The 21,374-nt window shown below is 33.9% G+C and overlaps 1 protein-coding gene across 1 annotated transcript; it reads left to right on the top strand.

Annotated features, from left to right (window-relative positions):
• Positions 1-9,380: 9,380 nt before the first annotated feature.
• LOC139889036 (uncharacterized) lies at positions 9,381-10,157 on the top strand. Its single transcript, XM_071872010.1, has one exon. It carries the CDS (start codon positions 9,381-9,383, stop codon positions 10,155-10,157), a length of 777 nt encoding a protein of 258 aa, XP_071728111.1.
• The last annotated feature ends 11,217 nt before the right edge of the window (positions 10,158-21,374 follow it).

Raw genomic sequence — 21,374 nt, 5'->3', positions numbered from 1 at the left:
TTTTAACTGAGTCGTTAAGTCATCGTTAGTCGTTACATGTAAATGTTGTTTTGAAACCTTTAGGTTAACGATCTTGTTGAATGTTGTTAACCCATTGTTTATTATAATAAATGAGATGTTAAATTTTTATATTATCATGATATTATGATATATAATATATCTTAGTATGATATATATACAGTTAAATGTCGTTACAACGATAATCGTTACATATATGTCTCGTTTCGAAATCATTAAGTTAGTAGTCTTATTTTTACATATGTATTTCATTGTTAATACACTTAATAATATATTTACTTATCATTTAACATAATTAACCAAGTGTATCAATATCTTAATATGATTCATATGTACCTAGTAAGACGTTGTTATAACGATAATCGTTATATATATCGTTTTCGAGTTTCTTAAATTAATAGTCTCATTTTTATGTATATAACTCATTGTTAAAATACCTAATGAGATACATACTTATAATAAAATCATGTTAACTATATATATAACCATATATATGTCATCGTATAGTTTTTACAAGTTTTAACGTTCGTGAATCACCGGTCAACTTGGGTGGTCAATTGTCTATATGAAACCTATTTCAATTAATCAAGTCTTAACAAGTTTGATTGCTTAACATGTAGGAAACACTTAATCATGTAAATAACAATTTCATTTAATATATATATAAACATGGAAAAGTTCGGGTCACTACAGTACCTACCCGTTAAATAAATTTCGTCCCGAAATTTTAAGCAGTTGGAGGTGTTGACGTATCTTCTGGAAATAAATGCGGGTATTTCTTCTTCATCTGATCTTCACGCTCCCAGGTGAACTCGGGTCCTCTACGAGCATTCCATCAAACCTTAACAATCGGTATCTTTTTTTGTTTAAGTCTCTTAACCTCACGATCCATTAATTCGACGGGTTCTTCAATGAATTGAAGTTTTTCATTGATTTGGATTTCGTCCAACGGAATAGTGAGATCTTCTTTAGCAAAACATTTCTTCAAATTTGAGACGTGGAAAGTGTTATGTACAGCCGCGAGTTGTTGAGGTAGCTCCAGTTGGTAAGCTACTGGTTCGACACGATCTATAATCTTGAATGGTCCAATGTACCTTGGATTTAGTTTCCCCCGTTTACCAAATCGAACAACGCCTTTCCAAGGTGAAACCTTAAGCATGACCATTTCTCCAATTTCAAACTCTATATCTTTTCTTTTACTGTCCGCGTAGCTCTTTTGTCGACTCTGGGCGGTTTTCAATCTTTGTTAAATTTGGATGATTTTCTCGGTAGTTTCTTGTATTATCTCTGGACCCGTAATCTGTCTATCCCCCACTTCACTCTAACAAATCGGAGACCTGCACTTTCTACCATAAAGTGCTTCAAACGGCGCCATCTCAATGCTTGAATGGTAGCTGTTGTTGTAGGAAAATTCTGCTAACGGTAGATGTCGATCCCAACTGTTTCCGAAATCAATAACACAAGCTCGTAGCATGTCTTCAAGCGTTTGTATCGTCCTTTTGCTCTGCCCATCAGTTTGTGGATGATAGGCAGTACTCATGTCTAGACGAGTTCCTAATGCTTGCTGTAATGTCTGCCAGAATCTTGAAATAAATCTGCCATCCCTATCAGAGATAATAGAGATTGGTATTCCATGTCTGGAGACGACTTCCTTCAAATACAGTCGTGCTAACTTCTCCATCTTGTCATCTTCTCTTATTGGCAGGAAGTGTGCTGATTTGGTGAGATGATCAACTATTACCCAAATAGTATCAAAACCACTTGCAGTCCTTGGCAATTTAGTGATGAAATCCATGGTAATGTTTTCCTATTTCCATTCTGGGATTTTGGGTTGTTGAAGTAGACCTGATGGTTTCTGATGCTCAGCTTTGACCTTAGAACACGTCAAACATTCTCCTACGTATTTAGCAACATCGGCTTTCATACCCGGCCACCAAAAATGTTTCTTGAGATCCTTGTACATCTTCCCCGTTCCAGGATGTATTGAGTATCTGGTTTTATGAGCTTCTCTAAGTACCATTTCTCTCATATCTCCAAATTTTGGTACCCAAATCCTTTCAGCCCTATACCGGGTTCCGTCTTCCCGAATATTAAGATGCTTCTTCGATCCTTTGGGTATTTCATCCTTTAAATTTCCCTCTTTTAAAACTCCTTGTTGCGCCTCCTTTATTTGAGTAGTAAGGTTAGTGTGAATCATTATATTCATAGATTTTACTCGAATGGGTTCTCTGTCCTTCCTGCTCAAGGCGTCGGCTACCATATTTGCCTTCCCCGGGTGGTAACGAATCTCAAAGTCGTAATCATTCAACAATTCAATCCACCTACGCTGCCTCATATTCAGTTGTTTCTGATTAAATATGTGCTGAAGACTTTTGTGGTCGGTATATATAATACTTTTGACCCCATATAAGTAGTGCCTCCAAGTCTTTAATGCAAAAACAACCGCGCCTAATTCCAAATCATGCATCGTATAATTTTGTTCGTGAATCTTCAATTGTCTAGACGCATAAGCAATCACCTTCGTCCGTTGCATTAATACACAACCGAGACCTTGCTTTGATGCGTCACAATAAATCACAAAATCATCATTCCCTTCAGGCAATGACAATATAGGTGTCGTAGTTAGCTTTTTCTTCAATAATTGAAACGCCTTCTCTTGTTCATCCTTCCATTCAAATTTCTTCCCTTTATGCGTTAATGCAGTCAAGGGTTTTGCTATTTTGGAGAAATCTTGGATGAATCTTCTGTAGTAACCAGCCAATCCTAAAAATTGACGTATATGCTTCGGAGTTTTTGGGGTTTCCCACTTTTCAACGGTTTCGATCTTTGCCGGGTCCACCTGGATACCTTCTTTGTTCACTATGTGATCGAGGAATTGAACTTCTTCCAACCAAAATGCACACTTTGAAAACTTAGCGTACAGTTTTTCTTTCCTCAATACTTCTAGCACTTTTCTCAAATGTTCTTCGTGCTCTTGATCATTCTTTGAGTAAATAAGTATATCATCGATGAAAACAATGACAAATTTGTCAAGATATGGCCTACACACTCGGTTCATAAGGTCCATGAACACAGCTGGTGCGTTAGTCAATCCAAACGGCATAACCATAAACTCGTAATGACCATAACGCGTCCTAAAAGCAGTTTTTGGAATATCATCCTCCTTTACTTGCATTTGATGATATTCAGAACGTAAATCGATCTTCGAATAAACTGACGAGCCTTGTAGTTGATCAAATAAGTCGTCAATTCTCGGCAGTGGATAACGGTTTTTGATGGTAAGTTTGTTCAACTCTCTATAGTCAATACACAACCTAAATGTACCATCCTTCTTCTTGACAAACAAAACAGGAGCTCCCCATGGTGATGTGCTTGGTCGAATGAAACCACGTTCTAATAGTTCTTGCAGTTGGCTTTGCAGTTCTTTCATCTCGCTGGGTGCGAGTCTATAAGGAGCACGAGCTATTGGTGCAGCTCCTGGTACAAGATCTATTTGAAATTCAATAGATCGATGTGGAGGTAGTCCCGGTAATTCTTTCAGAAATACATCGGGAAATTCTTTTGCGACGGGAACATCATTGATGCTCTTTTCTTTAGTTTGTACTTTCTTGACGTGTGCTAGAACAGCATAACAACCTTTTCTTATTAGTTTTTGTGCCTTCAAATTACTAATAAGATGTAGCTTCATGTTTCCCTTTTCTCCGTACACCATTAAGGGTTCTCCTTCTTCTCGTACAATGCGAATTGCATTTTTATAACATACGATCTCTGCTTTCACCTTCTTCAGCCAGTCCATGCTAACTATTACATCAAAACTCCCTAACTCTACTGGTATCAAATCATTCTTAAATATTTTGCTACCCAGTTTAATTTCTCGATTCTGGCATATATTATCTGCGGAAATTAATTTACCGTTTGCTAATTCGAGTAAAAATTTACTATCCAACGGCGTCAATGGACAACTTAATTTAGCACAAAAATCTCTACTCATATAGCTTCTATCCGCACCCGAATCAAATAAAACGTAAGCAGATTTATTGTCAATAAGAAACGTACCCGTAACAAGCTCCGGGTCTTCATGTGCCTCTGCCGCATTAATATTGAAAACTCTTCCGCGGCCTTGTCCATTCGTGTTCTCCTGGTTCGGGCAATTTCTAATAATGTGGCCCGGTTTTCCACATTTATAACAAACTACATTGGCATAACTTGCTCCGACACTACTTGCTCCGCCATTACTCATTCCGACACCATTTGTTCCTTTCGTTCTGTTAACCCCTGGTCCGTAGACCTCACACTTCATCGTGCTGTGACCATTTATTTTACACTTGTTGCAAAATTTGGTGCAGAACCCCGAGTGATACTTTTCACACCTTTGGCATAGCTGCTTCTGATTGTTGTTGTTGTTGCGGTTGTTATTTTTGTTGGGATGATTGTTGTTGTTGCTGTTGTTGTTGTTGTTGTTGTTGTTGTTGTTGTTGTTGTTGTTGTTGTTGTTGTTGTTGTTGTTGTTGTTGTTGTTGGGCCGTTTGTTGTAGTTGCGATTGATGTTGCGATTGTTGGGATAATTGTTGAGATTATTATTGTAATTTCTATTGTTGTTGTATTGGTGATTCTTATCACCGTTTTCCTCCCACTTTCTTTTGACTTGCTTCACATTGGCCTCTTCAGCAGTCTGTTCTTTAATTCTTTCCTCAATCTGGTTCACTAGTTTGTGAGCCATTCTACATGCCTGTTGTATGGAGGCGGGCTCGTGTGAACTTATATCTTCTTGGATTCTTTCCAGTAATCCTTTCACAAATGCGTCGATCTTCTCTTCCTCATCTTCGAACGCTCCCGGACACAATAGGCACAATTCTGTGAATCGTCTTTCGTACGTGGTAATATCAAATCCTTGAGTTTGTAACCCTCTAAGTTCTGTCTTGAGCTTATTGACCTCGGTTCTGGGACGGTACTTCTCGTTCATCAAGTGCTTGAATGCTGACCACGGTAGTGCGTACGCATCATCTTGTCCCACTTGCTCTAGATAGGTATTCCACCATGTTAACGCAGAACCTGTGAAGGTATGCGTAGCGTACTTCACTTTGTCCTCTTCAGTACACTTACTTATGGCAAACACCGATTCGACCTTCTCGGTCCACCGTTTCAATCCGATCGGTCCTTCGGTTCCATCAAATTCCAAAGGTTTGCAGGCAGTGAATTCTTTGTAGGTGCATCCTACACGATTTCCTGTACTGCTAGATCCAAGGTTATTGTTGGTATGTAGCGTAGCCTGTACTGCGGCTATGTTTGAAGCTAGAAAAGTACGGAATTCCTCTTCATTCATATTCACGGTGTGTCGAGTAGTCGGTGCCATTTCCTTCAAAATAGTCAAATGGAACAAGTTAATCATACAGAATATTAAGAGTAGTTAATATTATTTCGTAGCATAATATGAACTCATTTATAAAAGCTTTTTCTTCATATTAGCGTTTTATAAGTTTAAATTCGGGTAGTACCTACCCGTTAAGTTCATACTTAGTAGCTAATATACAATTCAACTACTACAATTCTATATGAAAAACTGATTATAATAATATTTCGCGTTCAAACTTTTACACAATATTTTACAAACTTACAATACCGCTTATTTTACATAAAGCATGAAATATAGCACACAATAACTTTGATACAAGATAGTTGTAAAGATAATTCTAGCTAGTACACAAGTCGTTCAGCAAAGGCAATAAAGACGCATAATTCATACGTCCAGAAACAAGTCATGCATTCTGGTTTTACTAGGACTACTTCCCATCCTTGGTCTTGTGGAACATAACCGTTATGGCCGTTGATAAGACAGCGTGTTGTAACGTTGTCAAAGGGACGAGGGTTACGTAATGACCAACAGTCTCGTAATAACCTAAAAACCTCATTTCTTACCCCAATTACCGACTCCGTCACTTGTGGGAACGTTTTGTTTAATAGCTGTAGCCCGATGTTCTTTTTCTCACTTTGGTGAGAAGCGAACATTACTAACCCGTAAGCATAGCATGCTTCTTTATGTTGCATGTTAGCCGCTTTTTCTAAATCATGAAGTCCTATATTCGGATACATTGAGTCAAAATAATTTCTTAACCCGTTGCATAAAATAGCATTTGGGTTCCCCGCAATATATGCGTCAAAGTAAACACATCGTAACTTATGGGTTTCCCAATGTGATATCCCCCATCTTTCAAACGAAAGTCTCATATAAACCAAGACATTCTTGTAACGTTCTTCGAATGTCTTACAAACTGATCTCGCCTTAAATAGTTGTGCCGAGGAATTCTGACCGACTCTAGACAAGATTTCATCAATCATGTCTCCGGGTAGGTCTCTTAAAATATTGGGTTGTCTATCCATTTTGTGTTTTTATACTGTAAAATAGACAAGAGTTAGATTCATAAAAAAAAAATACTTATTAATACAAGCAATTTTTACATATATCATAAAGCATAAGCACACTATATTACATATATTACACCACACGAATACAACTATCTTATTCCGACTCGCTCGTTTCTTCTTCTTCAGTTTTGGTTCGTTTTGCCAAGTTTCTAGGGATATATGATGTTCCCCTAATACTAGCTGTCGTTTTCCACAATGGTTTAGAAAAATCTGGTGGTTTAGAGGTTCCCGGGTCATTGTTACAACTTAAGGACTTCGGGGGTTTAAACGTCAACAGCGGAAGCTCTTAGTATTCACCTGAGAATAAACATGCTTTAAACGTCAACAAAAATGTTGGTGAGTTATAGGTTTAACCTATATATATCAAATCGTAACAATAGACCACAAGATTTCATATTTCAATACACATCCCATACATAGAGATAAAAATCATTCATATGGTGAATACCTAGTAACCGACATTAACAAGATGCATATATAAGAATATCCCCATCATTCCGGGACACCCTTCGGATATGATATAAATTTCGAAGTACTAAAGCATCCGGTACTTTGGATGGGGTTTGTTAGGCCCAATAGATCTATCTTTAGGATTCACGTCAATTAGGGTGCCTGTTCCCTAATTCTTAGATTACCAGACTTAATAAAAAGGGGCATATTCGATTTCGATAATTCAATCATAGAATGTAGTTTCACGTATTTGTGTCTATTTTGTAAATCATTTATAAAACCTGCATGTATTCTCATTCCAAAAATATTAGATTTTAAAAGTGTAGGTTTATAGTCCAAAAAATAAGTTACAAGTCGTTTTTTTGTAAAGGTAGTCATTTCAGTCGAAAGAACGACGTCTAGATGACCATTTTAGAAAACATACTTCCACTTTGAGTTTAACCATAATTTTTGGATATAGTTTCATGTTCATAATAAAAATAATTTTCCCAGAATAACAACTTTTAAATCAAAGTTTATCATAGTTTTTAATTAACTAACCCAAAACAGCCCGCGGTGTTACTACGACGGCGTAAATCCGGTTTTACGGTGTTTTTCGTGTTTCCAGGTTTTAAATAATTAATTTAGCATATCATATAGATATAGAACATGTGTTTAGTTGATTTTAAAAGTCAAGTTAGAAGGATTAACTTTTATTTGCGAACAAGTTTAGAATTAACTAAACTATGTTCTAGTGATTACAAGTTTAAACCTTCGAATAAGATAGCTTTATATGTATGAATCGAATGATGTTATGAACATCATTACTACCTCAAGTTCCTTGGATAAACCTACTGGAAATGAGAAAAATGGATCTAGCTTCAAAGGATCCTTGGATGACTTGAAAGTTCTTGAAGCAGAATCATGACACGAAAACAATTTCAAGTAAGATTTCCACTCGAAATAAGATTGTTATAGTTATAGAAATTGAATTAAAGTTTGAATATGAGTATTACCTTGTATTAGAAAGATATCTTACTGTAAATAAGAAAGATTTCTTAAGGTTGGATGATCACTCTACAATATTGGAAGTAAGCTAGCAAACTTGGAAGTATTCTTGATTTTATGAAACTAGAACTTGTAGAATTTATGAAGAACACTTAGAACTTGAAGATAGAACTTGAGAGAGATTGATTAGATGAAGAAAATTGAAGAATGAAAGTGTTTTTAGGTGTTTTTGGTCGTTGGTGTATGGATTAGATATAAAGGATATGTAATTTTGTTTTCATGTAAATAAGTCATGAATGATTACTCATATTTTTGTAATTTTATGAGATATTTCATGCTAGCTGCCAAATGATGGTTCCCACATGTGTTAGGTGACTCACATGGGCTGCTAAGAGCTGATCATTGGAGTGTATATACCAATAGTACATACATCTAAAAGCTGTGTATTGTACGAGTACGAATACGGGTGCATACGAGTAGAATTGTTGATGAAACTGAACGAGGATGTAATTGTAAGCATTTTTGTTAAGTAGAAGTATTTTGATAAGTGTCTTGAAGTCTTTCAAAAGTGTATGAATACATATTAAAACATTACATGTATATACATTTTAACTGAGTCGTTAAGTCATCGTTAGTCGTTACATGTAAATGTTGTTTTGAAACCTTTAGGTTAACGATCTTGTTGAATGTTGTTAACCCATTGTTTATTATAATAAATGAGATGATAAATTTTTATATTATCATGATATTATGATATATAATATATCTTAGTATGATATATATACAGTTAAATGCCGTTACAACGATAATCGTTACATATATGTCTCGTTTCGAAATCATTAAGTTAGTAGTCTTATTTTTACATATGTATTTCATTGTTAATACACTTAATAATATATTTACTTATCATTTAACATAATTAACCAAGTGTATCAATATCTTAATATGATTCATATGTACCTAGTAAGACGTTGTTATAACGATAATCGTTATATATATCGTTCTCGAGTTTCTTAAATTGATAGTCTCATTTTTATGTATATAACTCATTGTTAAAATACCTAATGAGATACATACTTATAATAAAATCATGTTAACTATATATATAACCATATATATGTCATCGTATAGTTTTTACAAGTTTTAACGTTCGTGAATCACCGGTCAACTTGGGTGGTCAATTGTCTATATGAAACCTATTTCAATTAATCAAGTCTTAACAAGTTTGATTGCTTAACATGTTGGAAACACTTAATCATGTAAATAACAATTTCATTTAATATATATATAAACATGGAAAAGTTTGGGTCACTACAAGTAGTGTTTGGTCCAATATCTTACGCGCAGGTACAATGATTGAGAAGATGGATACGAGCTTCGCTTCCTCATTCTTGAAGGTAATTGGTGACGGAGAAGACACGAGTTTCTGGGGTGACTTATGGCTTTGCGACGTCCCTTTAAAGCAATAGTTCTCGAGGCTATTTCATTTAGATGAAGACCCGATGGCAAAGGTGCGGGACAGAGTTACATGGAATGAGCAATTAATCATTTGTAATTTTAGGTGGAAACGGGATATTTTCGGAAGAGCCATCAACGAGCTTGATTCTCTTAATGCACTACTAAATACTTACGTGAAGCAAGATAAGTCTAAGGATTCGTGGTCTTGGAACCTAGCGGGTAATGGTTTATTTACTACAAAGAAATTAACAAGCATTATTGACGAAAAAATCCTCAATCACGAGTTATTTGTTCATAATGAATCTTTCTTGAAGAATAAGTTAGTTCCTTTGAAAGTTGCAATCTTCATATGGAGAGCTCTAAAAAAGCGGATCCCGGTACGTACCGAACTTGACAAAAGAGGTATTGACTTGGATTCCGTTAGGTGCCCTCTATGTGATCATGGTGTGGAATCTATTGAACATACATTGATCTTTTGTCGGCATGCTATGGATATTTGGATTCGTGTTTATAGATGGTGGGGTCTAAGGCCGGTTACAAATTTGAGTTTAAATAAATTATTCAAAGGCAATTGCAACCGGTCTCTAACCCCTTTATGGTCGAGAATCTGGCAAGCAATCGAGTGGACGTACGGTTATTTGTTATGGAAGAACCGTAACCAAAAGGTGTTCTCTAACTCTTCTTGGAGCGGTTCTTCGAGTTTAATGGAAATTCAACTTAAATCGTTCGAGTGGATCTCTAGTCGGTTAAAGATGCATAGATTGGATTGGCTAGGTTGGATCTCGGATTCATGGTCTTGTCTTGTGGATTGTAGTGTCTAGTAGTTGCTTTCTCCGCAACTTAGTGCTCTTTTCGTCTTTCTTCTCGTTGTAGTTTTAGCCATCGGCTTAGTGTTGCTTGTACGGGTTTCCCCCTTTAGTGGGCTCGTGTTCATTTAATTAATTTTGCTTTTCGAAAAGAAAAAAAATTTAGTCGTGACCCAGCAGCAGCGGTTTTTATAAATATACATATAAATATTTTTTTTTCTTTTTCCTTCTTTCAATAAGTATAAACTGTAGGCGATTTGTTATTATTTTGAAATAGCTAAACGCTGTTGTGATGATTGGATTATGAATGAGTCGATGGAGCTGAAAAGATGGAGGAGATGAATAAATTAAAAACGAGAAATAATACTTGGTTAAATAAATTTGTATTCGATATTATATCAGAAAATGGGTTACAGTCGAGTGGTTAAGTGTTGGTTCGGAGGAGCAGGAGGTCGCAGGTTCGAGCCTGACTCAGGACATTTTTTTTAAAACTGATTTCTTTAAAGGTTGTTTTTCTTTTCTTTTAGTATTATTTCAATTATTATTATTCTTATTATTATCATTATTATTATTATTGTTATGATTATTTGATTAAAACTTTGTAGGATTATGAATAAATTAAAATTATTTTGTGATGTAATTAAATTATTTATATAATTATTATTATTATCCTTATTGATATATAACTATTATTAAGCATTATTAATACAATTGTTATTAATAAAACTTGAATTTTGATTACATACAGATGTATTTATATGTATAAATATGAACGAAAATGATTATGGTTATGATTATGAATGTGTTTAAGTATAAATTGATAAAATATAATAATAAGTACGATTTAGTTATAGTATAATATAAACATAAGAATAATTATAAGTATTGATAAAAGATGATATTATGAAATTTAGATGAAATTAGAAAGAAGTTTAGATATAAACATGTTAATGATAACAATATAATTCGATTTATTATTAGTTTTAATATTAATTATTATTATTATTATTATTATTAGTAATAGATCATTATTTTCTAAACTATCATTTTAACAAATAAATCTTTTGTACATTATATATACTTATTACATATACTAGGATTATATTAATATTTAATATAACAAACTAATGATATTTCATAAATAAAACACTAATTTCATATATATATGTATATAGATATATTAATATAACTAAATATATATAAATATTAATCATTATAAATCTATATACACAAAACCAATATATATATATATATATATATATATAATATAATTTAAGATATAATATATGTATACGTTTTAAAATGTAATTTACTGTAAATTCTATATAACTATATACATATTAATAAATGAAATTTTGTGATTTACATTATATGTATTAATAGATATACAATTGTTATAGGTTCGTGAATCCAAGACCAACCCTACACTTGTTCAATATAGTCATATGTATTTTTACTACAAAATACAGTATGGTGAGTTTCATTTGCCTTTTTACCCTTTATATTTTTGGGCTGAGAATACATGCGCAATTTTTATAGATGTTTTACGAAATAGATACAAGTAATCAAAACTACATTATATGGTTGAATTATCGAAATCGAATATGCCCCTTTTTATTAAGTCTGGTAATCTAAGAATTAGGGAACAGACACCCTAATTGACGCGAATCCTAAAGATAGATCTATTGGGCCTAACAAACCCCATCCAAAGTACCAGATGCTTTAGTACTTCGATTTTGTTTTATCATGTCCGATGGATTATCTGGAATGATAGGGGATATTCTGATATGCATCTTGTTAATGTCGGTTACCAGGTGTTCAGTCCATATGAATGATATTTTTGTCTCTATTCATGGGACGTTTATTTATGAGAAATGAAAATCTTGTGGTCTATTAAAATGATGGAAACGATTGTTTATGTTAAACTAATGAACTTACCAACCTTTTGGTTGACACTTGAAAGCATGTTTATTCTCAGGTACGAAAGAAATCTTCCGCTGTGCATTTGCTCATTTTTGAAATATTACTTGGAGTCATTCATGGCATATTTCAAAAGACGTTGCATTCGAGTCGTCGAGTTCATCAAGATTATTATTAAGTCAATTATAGTTGGATATATTATGAAATGGTATGCATGTCGTCAACTTTCGTTGTAAAGAAAGATTGTCTTTTAAAATCGAATGCAATGTTTGTAAAATGTATCATATAGAGGTCAAGTAAGTCGCGATGTAATCAACTGTTGTGAATCGTTTATAATCGATATGGACTTCGTCCGGATGGATTAGGACGGGTCTCTATAGTTGGTATCAGAGCGGTGGTCTTAGCGAACCAGGTCTTGCATTAGTGTGTCTAACTAATAGTCGTTAGGATGCATTAGTGAGTCTGGACTTCGACCGTGTCTGCATGTCAAAAGATTTGCTTATCATTTTTGTCAGAAATCATCTGCTTATCATCCTCAGGAAATTACCTGCTCATTATTCTTAGTCTAGACACGTCTACTGCAATGATTGCATGAATAGTGTATAGACAAAATTCGTATCTTAGCGTATCTGCTAATTCATATCTTAGCGTATCTGTTACACTAGACTTTATCTGACACGTTTCCTTAATTTCCTCCGTAATCTACGGGATCTTCTGTACTATATTAGATATTCTATATAATTAGAATATTATCCGATAACCAAAAATCATTTCATATCGAAAATCCTCTAACTGATCATAAGAGATGGATCCTACACCTAGCTTGGATTCCATTAGTTCCGGAAGCAATTTCGAGATGCGTATTGAAGTAGATTCCGAAGTCAATGAACCCAAATTGTCTCCATCGTTTAGCTATTTTTCTTTCTGGAGGAGATGGGGGTGGGTCCGAGACTTACTCACTCGATGGAGAAATGAAGAAGGCGAGCCCTACCGCGAACCAAACTTACCTCCTAACATCGGAGAAAACGATGTACTCACCGGTGAACCTATGCGCAACACTGTATTCACCCTTCTTTCTAAAGTTTTCCACCTCGAAGGTCGCATTACTGCAATCTCAGAAAATATTCAATCTCTACTTCCGAATACCAATCGAAGGGGAATATTAGAAGAAGTTAGGGAACTTTGAATTGATAATCAAGATCTATCGAATCAGATGAGTGGATGGATAGAAATGATAGAGGGTAGGATAGAAAACCTGACAAGAATGGTGCGTGATATACAAGCTATATTTACTACACCAACATCATCACCAACCTCAGCACCAACAACACTTGTAGCATCGACAGCAACAGTACCAACCACAACAACATCATCACACATCTCAACCTCGCAGTCTATACCTCAAGCATAATCATCGTTCTACGAATCGTTCTACATAAACTATCTTCGTCCTTCACGGCGATTATGTAATCTCTAATGTTTTAGAGATTATGTACTACAGTTCTAGATGTAAATCTGATGAGTTTAATATCACATTGACTCATTAAATCCATGATTACGTCTGAAGAAAATATATATGTATATATGTTTTCATAAAGATTGTAATTAAAATTTTTATTGTACAAACTGTTAATGGTGAAAATATTTTAACGGGTAGTTAATACCTGAGGAATATTTAGATTTCACATTAATAAGTTACACTGTACATTCTTCGAATCTGATTCAACAGTCATTTACTATCCTATTTACAAACACCGATATACGTATCCGTTCACTGCAAAATAACCATTTTCATTCAATTTCATATTTGGATTTTGACTTATTAGAATCCAACAAGTGGCATAATGAAGAAAACATTTGACAAAATAAAATTTGTTAGAAACAAACAAATTAACTATGAGAAATTTTGTTAAGAATCCACGCTAACTGTTCCTAGCTAATTGTTCCCAGCTAACTGATTACACTTTATTTATCGCAATTTAATTATCGCAATTTACATTCTCGCAATTTTATTTATCGTCATTTAATTTATGTTATTTACTTTACGCACTTTAATTATTGTCATTTATATTTTTGTTATTTATTTTACGCACTTTAAATATCGGGACACGTATACAAGGTTTTGACATATCATATCGACGCATCTATATATATTATTTGGAATCACCATAGACACTCTATATGCAGTAATGATCGAGTTCTCTATACAGGGTTGAGGTTGATTCTACAATAATATATATAGTTTGAGTTGTGATCGAGTCTGAGACATGTACACGGGTCACGATACGTATTAATTAATTCAATATTATATATTAAATTGTATATGAATTATTGGACTGTCAACTGTGGACTATCGATTGTGGACTAATAACATTGGACAATTAAAATGAATTAAAATATTGATTATAATATATGAAACTAAACAATTCCTCAAGTTGCCACTTGATTTCATCTTAAACCTCATGTGTATCTTGACGATTACAATCTGCGTTCAAACCTTTCGTAATTCTTGAAAACACCTCAATCGGGAGAATGAACCAACCGCACTTCATCTACGTAAGAAGAGATTGATGCATATAGTTATGCACTTGAAAAACTCTCGAAAACTGAGTAAACGTTTAACACATAGCTGTATTAATCCCTTTAGTGTTATTATTACCCAACATAACTTTGTAATCCCTCTTCAAATTAGTCAATTTTGTCACAGCTCCAGCAAGTCAGCTTCGACTCTTTGTTTGAAACAACCTTATTATAACTTTGATATACATGCGTGCTCTTTTATTGTTACCGGGGAACCTTTCATATTCTACCATATTACCAGCAGACGTACCAGCAACCTCGTTGCTTATTGGTTTAAATCTCTCTGATAAATCATTATATTTATTTATTGAAACCCTATCATATACTCATCCGCATCTTGTAACGAGAACTATCATACCAATTATCGGGAATCAACAATCAGTACTTTGAAAACGCACAGCATATCTACATCAACAGTTATATGTATAACATTTATCTTTTAGAATTATGGTCTTTCATTCTGAAATTCTGAACAGCACTCAGTCTACAAACCAATACTCTGAATGTTGAAAAAGCTGAATGAAGCAGCAGAAACTGTAGACAACCGTAAACGACCTTAATCGTCGGAAGTTTTATGATAAAGAATAGTATATTGGAAAAGCTCAGAAAAGTTGGAACTGAAAAACGGATTGAGCTAACCATGAAGGAGACCAAGGACAAATACAAGGACAATACCCTATATTCAAAGAATCCAGATAATTCTGGATCTTTTGAAATCTTTAGAGAATATCTTGCTCCGAAGTCATGTTAAAATCTTGCGGAAAATCTTTCTCCATCAACCATCGAACTTAGAAATTCCAAAATATCATCATCAATATCTTCAATATTTCTGAGGATATTTCCATAAATATTCTCTTCCGAAATTATATACCTCTTCGTGCTTCCTGTGTTTCATTATATTGGAAACTTCTGTAAAATCTAAGTTTAATTTATGAATAAATTCTGGAGAAATGTAAAGAAATTGATGCATGAATTAGTATAATATAATGACACTTGATCAACGTGATTATATTACAGTAAGTCATGCTGAGTTTCTAATGGAACGTTATGATTCACAGATCATATCGTCATCACGTGCAATGTTACATAACTCTTTCATTCAAATTAACTTCTGAACATATCAAGAAAATATATTCTTGATAGTTCTATTCTCAGTGACTCTGGTAATTTGACCAATCAAATCGTGCTATTACGTTCTTTCTTGCTTAGAACATTAAGTTAGTTCGCAACTCCATACCTACAAATTCTGGACCAATACTTGCGAAAAGAAAACAAAAGCATGAAGCTCCGAAATAGAAAGAGGGTATAAATCGCAGCAAATAGGAGAGGGCATTAACTGTGGATGACAATGATTATAGAAGACAAAAGCAGGGACATCGAAATAAAAGGAAAGATATAAAACTCAACAACAACCCAGAAATTACAAACCGTGGATATTAATACGAATAGTGATGTTTGAGCAGAGGGGTATAAAATACTATTAATTTTTAGCAGAAAATACTATTAAATACGATACAATTTTACACAAGATATTTATTTATTTAGAGAATGGATATACTTAAACCTTGCTACAACACTTATAGGCAGTGTACCTAATCGTACAGTAGTGTAGTTTTTAGTAAGTCCGGTTCGTTCCACAGGGAATCTTTTTCACAAAGCTTAACGCTATATTAGTTTAAATTTATAAAAATACAAATATATATATAAGTAATATTATTATTATAAAGGGGGGTTTTTACCGTTTAATGACCGGTTTGTCGATTTTAAAACTTTAGTCGCAGTTAAAACCAAATGTAAAATAATAAATAAATACAAGACTTAATTTAAAGCGTAAAGTAAATAAAGATAATGAAATTGCGAATAATAAAAGTGCGATAAAATAAACTTGCGATAATTAAAAAGTACGATAATTAAAAGTGCAATTAAATACAATAACAATAAAAATGCGATAATTAGAAGTGCAATTAAATATAAAATAAAGGAAATTAAATATGAAATAAAAGAATTATGCTTATTTAAACTTCCGTAACCATGATGTTTGACGTGTTAATTTTAGTTTTATGCCCATGGGTTAATTGTCCTTTGTCCTGGATTATTTAATATGTCCGTCTGGTTTTTGTCCATAACAGTCCATCAGTCATAAATATAAAATGCGAGTGTCCTCGTCAAATTATCCTTATACCCGAAGTTAAATATTCCAACTAATTGGGGACTTAAACTGTAACAAGATTTTAATACTTTGTTTAATAATTACACCAGGATGTCGACTGAGTGTAACCCAAGGTTTTAATATTTTGTTATCAATTATACCAAGTGTCCTTGTACATAATTTCACCCTTGTTTTAATTATTCTAGTGGCTATTAATCCATTCCCGTGTCCGGTTAAATGAACTATTATTCGTACATATAAATACCCCGCCCATCGTGTCCGATCGAGTGTATATGGTAATTTATAGGGATGCCCAATTGTAAATCTTTATATTAACATTAACAAACTATCATTTAGTTAAACAAATATAAAGCCCATTAATAGCCCATAGTCTAATTTCCACAAGTGTCGTTCTTTTGTCCAAACTCCAATTATGGTACAAAGCCCAGTTACCCAATTTTAGTAATTAGCCCAACATCATGATTACTTCGTTTTAAATAAGCATAATAATAACTTAGCTACGAGACATTAAATTAAAAAGGTTGAACATAACTTACAATGATTAAAAATAGCGTAGCGTTACACGGACAGAATTTCGACTTACACCCTTACAACATTTGCTAACATACCCTTATTATTAGGATTTAAAATTAAAATTAAAATTAAAATATAAATTATATATATATATTTACGTATATATTGAGAGAGAGATAGATTATGGATATTGAAAATGATCAGAATTCGGTTGGCTTTATAGGGAATTGAGTTCAGGGGTACTCCGCGACTCGCGGCAACTTTTGCCTTCAAACTCCGCGAGTCGCGGAGTTTGAAAATACAGCTCACCCTCCTTTGGCTTCTTTCTTACCGACGATTTATAAATATATTATAATATATATATTAATTTTAAGAATTAATTATATATTATATTATATTTATGTGCATAGTTGACTCGTAATTTTTAGTCCATTGCGTCGAGCGTTGAGAGTTGACTCATGTCCCGGTTCCGGATTTTCGAACGTCCTTGCGTACAATTTAATATCTTGTACTTTGCGTTTTGAATCTTGTACTCTTGTAATTTCGAGACGTTTCTTATCAATAATTGGAACCTCTTTGATTGTATTTTGTACTTTTGAGCTTTTTGGTCGTTTGCGTCTTCAATTCGTCGAATCTGTCTTTTGTCTTCACCTTTTATTATTTAAACGAATATCACTTTTAAATAGAACAATTGCAACTAAAAGCTTGTCTTTCTTGGGGAATAATGCTATGAAATATATGTTCGTTTTTAGCATTATCAAATATTCCCACACTTGAATGTTGCTTGTCCTCAAGCAATATCGTCTTGAAATACTAGAATCACTTCTTTATTCTTCACACTTTGTACATCAGTGATTTCTATACGGCGGTATAAACAATGGTAGTAACGATATGGTTTACAGTCCCACATGACTATAAAAATTTAGATCCATTAAGGAAATTGGATCTTTATGAAAACATTTGATCTTTTAAAAATTAAATCTAGTTTTTACCCTAGATAAGTTTTCCGGAATAACCCTTCACCGGTGTTTGCAAAATATTTTTGTGGGTTGTGTGGGTTTCAGATTTGAAAATTTTAGCTCAACACTTGTGGTTTTGTGTTACCCACTGGCTAACCTTGTATTAGAAAAGCAACACGTCCAGTTCACTTGTCCCGTATATTACCTTTCGGCAAACTACCGTCCGGTTGTAAAGGAAAGCGTTGAACAAGCAACTGTTAAGGCAATGTCCCCTGACATGCTTTTAATTATGGTCTATAACATGTCGGACGCAATTACTATCCTTGGTAGGAGCAATAGTAAAGCTCACCCTTATAATTTTTCGGTCTGGCACAAGGTCTTGTCTTTGACCATGCTATGCAACCACCGTTCTTACGGTTGACACCCGATTTGATTCAGGTGACCTAATGAATTCCAGGTGAATTCCTAGGATTTTACGTTCAATGGTAATGAACGCATTGAAAATGGGTTTTTAGAAAACAAATCGGTTTGTAATTTTGATCAAAATATTTTCTCGTTCATGCTCGAGTTTAGATATCATTGAATTCCATGAGTTTGTAATTCTCAATCTTTAAGGTCAATCTCAAGAATTGAGTAATATCAGGCTTAAAAGCTGATTTTTGATCTTTTAAGGAGATTATCCTTTCTGGGGATCTGATTCATTAGTCTTATCCAGCTAATTTGCATGGTGCCACCCCATTGTACGAGATAAATCCTTCTCATGGTTAGGATAAATCTGACCACTTGGCGACCCTGTTTAATGCTGAGGTCCGTGGATTTCCTGCTGATTTTAGTGTTGACTTTTCTAGGTTTGTCGTCAACCTACAGTTGGTCTGGACGACAACTTCCTGACCTAAATCAAGAAGCGCGTTTCTTTTTTGGAAGACTTTACTTCCTTTTAATGATGGAATTGATTCATCGTGTAGATCCATCTCTTCTTTTCTTTCATCGGGTAAAACAATTTAGTTTGGTCCAAAGCAAAAGTATTTTCAGTTATTTGTACAAAAATATGTGACATATGTTTTGAATAACTTGGAGAATTTTCCCACACTTGGCTTTTATTTTCCTTTTTATTGTCCTCTATTCCATTTTAAATGAATTTTAACATTTTGGTTTGTTTATCAATTTATGTCCTTTCCGAGGTAACAATAATTTTGGTGTTAAAACCTAGTTTTATCATTCATAAATATGTATAAACATGATTTTGAGTTCATTTGATTAAAAATTTTGAAAAATTTTACTAGAATTGGGTAGTCAGTATATAAGACTAGGGCTGTTCTTTATTATCAGAGAGCACTAGATTCTAATACAACTACTACTTTACTAGTATTTCTAATGGTAACCAAGTGTATAAAGTAAAACTTTTAAAATCCGAAAGAATTTAACCCCTTCCCACACTTAAGATCTTGCAATGCCCTCATTTGCAAGAAATCAGTAACAATTTAAATTATTGAGGGTGATTTGTGTGAAAATGATTAAATTTTACCAAAGTTTCCAAACATATTTGTGTTTGTTTGCTGAATGATAAATGGTGCACATCATTTGTTCATTCCGTCTTGTTGTTATTTCACATATATTTTGCATCTTGTCGTCAAAATTAGTTGCTTTTGCTGAACTTAATGCCAGTCTTTGAAAATGCGTTGTTTTACCCTGTTGTGTACATAAGATAAACTGCATACATATATACATATTTTTGAAGTTTGGTATATTACCCCACATTCAAAAATTATTAAAATCTAAGAATAAAAGTTAGAAAATTATAAAAACTATTACAATATTAAATAAGTATTAAACGTATCAACATTACAAATAATAAAATAAAATAAAAAACTAAGTAGACTAGGGATGATACTGATACCAGTAGGGGTTCCATGCATAACCATAGGTGCTATAAAATATTTCGGCTGGGTTATACGTAGGATACGGTGGTTGAATCTCTATAGACCAGGGAGGGAATATGGGCTTTGTAGTAGGAATATAGTTTCTACCTATATGTTGGCAATAAGCTATGATTTGGTTTTGATGAACTTGCCAATCTTCAAATGCTCTTTGTCTAGCATTTTCGTACTCCTGTGAAGCTATAAACCTTTGCATTTCTTGCATTTCATTTCCCCCTCCTACATTACCTTGCTGTTGGTTTCTCTCAACCTGTGGATGTCTACCATGGTATTGTACTGCGGCATTATTTCGCCTCTTCAAAACTTTCGCACCATGGTATACATTTAAACCTATTGTATCGCGGGGTTCTGGTTCTTCGACTAATAATCCCCCCCGACTTATATCCACACCGAGATATTCAGCAATCAAAGTAATAAATATACCACCTCCTATTATGCTATGCGGTCTCATCCCCCTAACCATAGCTGATAAATAATAACCCACACAATAAGGTATACTTACAGCGCTTTGTGGGTCTCGAATACACATATGGTAAAACAAATCCTGTTCATTTACCTTTTCCTTATTCTTACCTCTTTGTGTAATCGAATTAGCTAAAAACCTATGAATTACTCTTAATTCAACTCTATCTATATCCAAATAAGAGTAATTTCCCCCTTTGAATCGGTGATGGCTTGTCATTTGACTCCATACACCATGTGTATCAAAATTTTCATCTATCTTTCTACCATTTAGTATCAACCCTCTACAATCGGCAGATGCTAACTCCTCAGGCGTATATATACGTAAAGCCTGAGCCATGTCTAGTAAAGACATGTGGCGCATCGAACCTCCCAACAAAAATCTAATAAAAGATCGATCGGTTAAACTAGCTATCCGATCATTTAATTCTATACTACACAACAATTCTTCACACCATACTTTATATACAGGTCTACGCATGGTGAATAAACGTACCCAGTCGTTAAAAGTAGAATTACCATACCTCTGTGCAAGTAATTCCCTAATTGGCCCGGCCAATTCTACAGCTTCTAATGGTCCCCATTCTATGACCCTAGGTACCTCAACAACTTTAGAATGAAGAGTATGCAAACCCCTTTGGTATTTTGGATAATCTATCCAAAGTCTGTCAAATCTCAGGTTCGGGTGCAA

Source organism: Rutidosis leptorrhynchoides, chromosome 2, assembly GCF_046630445.1.
Source record: "Rutidosis leptorrhynchoides isolate AG116_Rl617_1_P2 chromosome 2, CSIRO_AGI_Rlap_v1, whole genome shotgun sequence".
NCBI lineage: Eukaryota > Viridiplantae > Streptophyta > Magnoliopsida > Asterales > Asteraceae > Rutidosis > Rutidosis leptorrhynchoides.
The sequence above is the reverse complement of the archived record's forward strand: the minus strand, read 5'-3'. Positions and strand labels throughout refer to the sequence as shown.

Bases quoted from the DNA above. Each gene is read 5' to 3' on its own strand.
- LOC139889036 (XM_071872010.1), top strand. From the start codon at position 9,381: ATGGCAAAGGTGCGGGACAGAGTTACATGGAATGAGCAATTAATCATT.